The sequence below is a fragment of the Sardina pilchardus genome, chromosome 4, assembly GCF_963854185.1.
Source record: "Sardina pilchardus chromosome 4, fSarPil1.1, whole genome shotgun sequence".
NCBI classification, from domain to species: domain Eukaryota; kingdom Metazoa; phylum Chordata; class Actinopteri; order Clupeiformes; family Clupeidae; genus Sardina; species Sardina pilchardus.
Window position 1 is genome coordinate 31,595,924 of NC_084997.1, and position 6,691 is coordinate 31,602,614.

General features: G+C 41.1%; 1 protein-coding gene across 2 annotated transcripts; it reads right to left on the minus strand.

Annotated features, from left to right (window-relative positions):
- Positions 1 to 405: 405 nt before the first annotated feature.
- Positions 406 to 6,413, minus strand: LOC134078838 (cytotoxic T-lymphocyte protein 4-like). 2 transcript variants are annotated; one of them, XM_062534993.1, is made up of 4 exons: positions 5,798 to 6,413; positions 4,778 to 5,135; positions 1,603 to 1,787; positions 406 to 812 (listed from the first exon to the last, which is right to left on the minus strand). In XM_062534993.1, the coding sequence occupies exons 1-4, from the start codon at positions 5,853 to 5,855 to the stop codon at positions 784 to 786; spliced, it is 630 nt and encodes a 209-aa protein (XP_062390977.1). In that variant the 5' UTR covers positions 5,856 to 6,413; the 3' UTR covers positions 406 to 783. The 2 variants fall into 2 exon arrangements, with proteins under 2 accessions (XP_062390977.1, XP_062390976.1); XM_062534992.1 differs by having other exon boundaries at positions 4,785 to 5,135; positions 5,798 to 6,410.
- Between the last annotated feature and the right edge of the window lie 278 nt (positions 6,414 to 6,691).

A 6,691-nucleotide genomic window follows, 5' to 3' on the forward strand; every position in this document is an offset into this window, starting at 1 on the left:
GTGTGTGAACTGAACTTTGAACTAGTTACTGAAGAGTGTGAACGTGCACAACACTGCTTCCATCAGGCCGTCAGAAAAATGTAGTCTGCCCACAGAAACGGCTCTTGAAGACCCTCCAGCCTATGGCGGTGTGCCTATAGCTGTCTTCTTCAGCTTCTGCAGTGGAGGAGGCAATAAGTGTACCCCTACAGGAGGAATATTCCCAGCCTCCAGTATGAAAGCTCGGACCGAACCGCAAAAAAGACGAGCAAATTGCCAGAGTGCTGTCCAGTGTGGAAGTACCTACATATTCTTCTCGTGTCATTTCATGTTTTTATTGATACACATAAAAAGGGAAACTTTACAAAATGAACTCAGCTACAGTTTAAAATCTCCTCTTTTTTTTTTTTTTTTTATTGTGCTACAACTTAGAAACGTTTAGAAGCGTTTTACTACTCACCTACAGAGCACAGATGCTACATCCTACAAAATAACTGATTCAGTGCAAAGTGATATATAATATCTGACATTAAATCACAGTAACATGAATAACATATAACATCTTAGATTTTGATTTTATATTAATTTATCTGTAAACACATAATTTATAAATAATACAATTAAATAATCATATTTTCTCTTGAAGTCAGTCGATGGTCTTTGGTGTTACTCTGGCTGTCAGTGGCTGGGTGCTTCCATGTCACCTGTTCCTGTTGTAAGCCTCTTGCCCTGAGGTAAATAACCTGAGGATGCCTCCACCATGTCACCTATTCGTGTCGTAATCCTGAGGATGCCTCCACCATTTCACCTAATCGTGTCGTAATCCTCTTGACCTAAGAAAACACCACAGCACAAAATAATTCAAAATCGCCATCTAATAATCTCAACCATCACACTGAGATGTTGACCTGGCTCTGTTTCCTGAGAGATTTACGTGGATAACAGTCACTGTTAATTGCTGATAAAAGTTTGTGGCAGACCAAACAGATGTAAGACCTCAGCACTGAGGACGAGCAGACTCTAGTCCAACCTGTCTTCTGGGGGCCAATGTTTGAACTTGTTCTCTTCATATCTAAACTGAAAAGTTATCTTAAAATAACAGATTAAGGGCCCTAAATGAATGCATGGGCAAAGTCTAAAGTCTGAACTAAAGCTTGCTTACTGTAATTTCCCAACTATTAGCCGCGGCTTATACATTGATTTTGCAAAAGTTCTTCAGCTAGGAGGTTAATACATGGGGACAATAAATATGGTATTAATATGGTGTCCCGCGGCTTATACACAATGCGGCTAATACACAGGAAATTACTGTAATAACTATGCAAAATCTATTAGCAAATGTAATACTACGTGAAAGGTCCTAAGCACAAACAGCTGTCTCACGCCACCTGATTCCACGAGAACCTCGCTCATAGAGTGAACTCTGCACTTTGCCTAGCTTTTAAATTAGTCTTATGAGCAAGACTACTGTTATAGTATAAGTCTTGCGAGCAAGACTATTATAAGTCTTGTGAGCACGACTACTGTTATAGTATAAGTCTTGTGAGCAAGACTGTTATAGTATAAGTCTTGTAAGCACGACTACTGTTATAGTATAAATCTTGTGAGCAAGGGATAATGCACCTGGCAGATGGTGATGGTGATGACGCAGACTCCCAGAATCAGAATCCCAATGGCCACCACCAGGGGGAGATGGAGTGCCACACAGGTCACCCTTAGGCCCTGCCCCTCTTTTGTAGTCTCCGTTGTCCCCTGATCCAGTGTCGGGGCTTGGTACTGCATCTCTGTCATTGAGCATCTCAGTTTCTCTGTGGAACAGGACCAGTCAAAACGGCATGGTGAACAAACACAGCTATATACCAAGACACAATGTACCAAAGCCAACGAAGCAAGGCAGAACAAACCAGCAAGGTAAATGACACAAAGCAAATATGCTGATTTGTTGATCAGTGGTCATAGTCAGGGTTCCGCAGGTGCTGACAAAGGACTCTAGAGTGTTCCACTGTTTGCTGCTCAGTGATCACAGAGAGCGGATATGACATCACTGGCGGATGCATGTGGGTGGAGAAAATGGCTGACACGCTTTTTATCTCTCTCTCCCTCTTTGTGTCTGTGTGTGTGTGTGTGTGTGTTAACCTGTTCTTCTGAGCCTGGGACAGCACCCAAAACCCATTTCCTTTCTGAGTAATTTCATCGGCAAGATGGAAAAATGTTCAAGCCTTTGAAAAGCGTCAAATTCATAACATACAAAACTAGCTATTTTTTGTTCTTGAATTTGTCACAAAACCATCAAATGAAATTAATTTGGAATAGAGCACTTAAAAGAAGTACATACGGTCATGACATCTGTGTTTTTAAAAGGAGAATAGGTTAAAAAGACCCACTGCGGCAAAAGTCAAGTATTTCTTGTTTTTGATATGTTTGATATGTTTTCCATGTCTTTCAACACATATTGCCCGGGTTTCCCAGATTCGTTAAGAAGCTCTTAAGTGCTAAGAACTTCTTAGGAGCGCTCTAAGAACGTTCCTAAGAAGTTCTTAGCACTTAAGAGCTTCTTAACGAATCTGGGAAACACGGCCAGAATGAGTAAAGTACACAGTAAACATAATTACCAGGAATATCTGGTTTCAATTGTCAGTGCACCATTTTTGGTCTTTGTGATGTCACAAAAATGGGGATCAAATCAAATCCTCACTGATTTGTCAGGCCCCTGCCTTTTTAACCGATGTGTAGCCTACATTGAGCAGATAACCGCTTTGTACATTTGGCTATTTGCTACAGATGGGTTTTGCTACTCAACTGCTGATATCCTGACAATTACTCAGGAGACAGGGCCAGTACAAACAAATTGATCAACAGCTATTGAATTCATTTCTTGTACTTTACCCGATTCCGGATGCGGAATACAAATTTGTTTTTTTTATAATTTTGTTCACACACCAATGTTCATGCATTGCAGCACATCAATTTCGAAGCAACAGTTATCAAATGCCAGAAATAAAGCAGTTTTCTACTCTGTTGACAAACACAGCAGCCTCATGATATAGTGCCCCCTTGTGGAACATCTGTGTCTATGCTTAGATTAATTCATGTGCAATAGACCCTTTTCACGTGATGTCAGCAGCTGGGTATCACTTCGTCCGGTAGCAGTAATATACAGTCATAACGTCATTTAACTTTACTCTCAAATCAATGCAGCTACTAGAGCAATGATTGCAAACGATAACTGAACATAACGTTAGTCCTAACGTTAGGAGACCCGTGCTATACATAGCAGCAACTTCAGCTAGCTAACATGTTAGCAAGTTGGTTTGATATTGGATATTCGGATACTCAATGAAAGGCCGTTCCTTATTTTGAATCTCTGTCGAATATCCACTATCAAACCAACTTGAAACTAGCTGATGTTGCTGCTATATATTAAGGATTAGGCTACTGACTTTACTCTCAAATCAAGGCAGCTACGTGATGGCAATGATCGCCAACGATAACAAGGAAAATGAAGATAATACACGTGAAATATTAATCTTACCTCAAGAACTGTAACCGTATCACCATAGCTTTTGCTTACGCCGGATGAACTGATACCCAGCAAAGCTTCAAAGCGGAAAGTGTCTGACGTTAGCCTGAAAAGGGTCTATAGAGGGCACTGGGTGGGTGAGCAATCTCATAGCCACACCAACACTCACAGCACACACACACAGACTGGGATTACTGTTTGTATCGGACCAAACTGTTGTCAGCCTTATGAAGAAGCCTAGTATAAAATGCTAATATCTAAATGTCACTCTAAGACACAATGATGCTAAATTAATAAAATATCTCTGTCATGGGTTTCTATGTCATTAAATGCTGACTGCAAACAGTAAGCTATGTGCAACATGCTGAAATCATTGTAGTGGCACTTCAAGATATTTGAGAGTAAAGACCTGAGATTACTTGAAATTTGAGCCTCCAGCCCCCCTGACTCCAACTTTTTAATGAATGCTTTTAGTTACTCTAACAACGTGCACTAGAAGAAGAAGCCCACCTCCTGTATATTTAATGAATGCTATTAGTTACTCTAACAAAGTGCACTAAAAGAAGAAGCCCACCTCCAGTATATTTAATGAATGCTATTAGTTACTCTAACGAAGTGCACTAGAAGAAGAGGCCCACCTCCAGTATATTTAATGAATGCTATTAGTTACTCTAACGAAGTGCACTAGAAGAAGAAGCCCACCTCCTGTATATTTAATGAATGCTATTAGTTACTCTAACGAAGTGCACTAAAAGAAGAAGCCCACCTCCAGTATATTTAATGAATGCTATTAGTTACTCTAACGAAGTGCACTAGAAGAAGAAGCCCACCTCCTGTATATTTAATGAATGCTATTAGTTACTCTAACGAAGTGCACTAAAAGAAGAAGCCCACCTCCAGTATATTTAATGAATGCTATTAGTTACTCTAACGAAGTGCACTAGAAGAAGAAGCCCACCTCCAGTATATTTAATGAATGCTATTAGTTACTCTAACGAAGTGCACTAAAAGAAGAGGCCCACCTCCAGTATATTTAATGAATGCTATTAGTTACTCTAACGAAGTGCACTAGAAGAAGAGGCCCACCTCCAGTAAATTCAATGAATGCTATTAGTTACTCTAACGAAGTGCACTAGAGGAAGAAGCCCACCTCCAGTAAATTCAATGAATGCTATTAGTTACTCTAACGAAGTGCACTAGAAGAAGAGGCCCACCTCCAGTATATTTAATGAATGCTATTAGTTACTCTAACGAAGTGCACTAGAAGAAGAGGCCCACCTCTCACCTGGGACGTACACCAGGGTGCCATTCCCTCGCTTCACCAGGTAGGGCGGGGGCATCAGCACCTTGACCATACAGCGGTACATGTCAGTGTCGACTCCCTTCAGTTTGGCGACAGTCACGTTGACGCCCCTCTCGCTCAGCGTGATTACGCAAGCGTTGGGCTCCGGCGTCTGTTTCCTGCGGGCGGTGGAGTTCAGGTAGTCGCTGCATACGGTGGCGTCGCCATAGAGACCCTTGAGCAGCGTCACATGGAGCTCCTGGGGCTGGTGGCGGGGAGGGGAGGCGTAACGGCACTCTATCGTCGCCTGGCCTTCAGTCGCCACTACGCGATATGGCTGCACAATGTGCTGGCCTATGGAGGGGGAGGCATGGCCGGCCATCAATCAATCAATCAATCAATCAAATAATTATCATAATCAATCAATCAATCGATCCATTCATCCATCCATACATTAATCAATCAATACATGCACAGTTCAATCAAACAATCTGCCAGCCCATCAATTAATCCATACATCACATCAGTCAGTCAATCAATCAATCAATCAATCAATCAATCAATCAATCAATCAATCAATCAATCAATCAATCAATCAATCTTTCAGTCAATCCCTGTGGAAATGTGGAAATCAGCCATTTTCAGCCTAAACTGTATCACAGTCGTTGACCAATTAAAATCCACGGTCTGAGCTCAAGTGAATTTAATTGAAGTTAATAAAAGTCGCTTTTGCTGAAACTGAACATTATTAGTCATTGGCTCACATTTAGTTATTGGTCCACATTGAAATGAGTGTACCACTACATTGCACAACCCGCAGTTCCTTCTCAACTGCATGAGAACATCCCTGAGAATCACTGTTGTTCTCTCTCTCACACCCCTTTACTCATTCTGTACAACAATATGGCAGGGCCAAAATACATTTTACAATAAAAAAATACCGTAAAAACGACTCATTGAACAGAAACGGAAACAGACAGCAACGTAGAGAGAGATGAATTCAGAGAGATGCTTACCATTCACTGCAGGTGTGGCTAGGTAGACAAGGCTCGCAATGATCAGAGAGTTATACATGGTGGCATGGCTGTGCTGGCAAAGTCTTGGGGTTTTATATACTACCTGCGGAACAAAAGCAGGTAAACATGGTTAACGGGGAAGAAAATGGGCTCATATGAGAAAAGATTCGGGGAAAGAACAAAGAACAGGGTTTTTACACAATAAAGTTCCATCCTCAAAGGCAATGGTAGGCTAAACAAACAAAATAAGCAGACCAGCGACAACTTGACTCGGCGGAAAGAAACACGCTCACTTGTGACGTCAGCCTACGCTTTTCAAGACTTTCAGTATTGAATGGAACACTACAGATGAATATAGAAAGATAGATAGATAGATAGATATATACTTCACTGATTCCCAATTAAGGGAAATTCAAGGTCCCAGTAGCTTAAAACACCACACAACGTACTCTGCGACATAAACAGGATGATAAAATAACAAATCCTAAAAAGAACAGTAAAATATAGTACAGATACTATAAAACAAGGATCCTCATGAATGTAATAAGGATGTATAAGCATGCAGCACTTGTAGTGACGCAGCAGGGATTCAGTATGAGGTGTGTGTCATGGTGGTAGTGCAAATAAGTCCAGCAGTGCAGCAGTGCAGGGTTAAAGTCTAACGACCAGCACTAAATATGGGCAATAAAGAGAACATATAAGCATTAATGTAACAATATATAAGGACAAAATAAGAGAAAAGTAAACATAGTCATATAAAAAGTATAGCAGCAGTGCAAGGATAGGTTTGAAGTAGAAGGACATCAGCCATTGGTCAAGTATGAGGTTAGACCACAGTCCAGTCAGGGGGATGGAGGTAGGGGTTGTGCACATGGGCTAATGTAGCCAGTAAAC

Coding starts and splice junctions, on each gene's coding strand:
- LOC134078838 (XM_062534992.1), bottom strand. CDS start 5,855: ATGTATAACTCTCTGATCATTGCGAGCCTTGTCTACCTAGCCACACCT. Junction 1,788..4,784: donor CACCCTGGTGTACGTCCCAG/GTGAGAGGTGGG, acceptor CCTGTTCCACAG/AGAAACTGAGATGCTCAATG. Junction 813..1,602: donor TCACCATCACCATCTGCCAG/GTGCATTATCCC, acceptor GTGTTTTCTTAG/GTCAAGAGGATTACGACACG.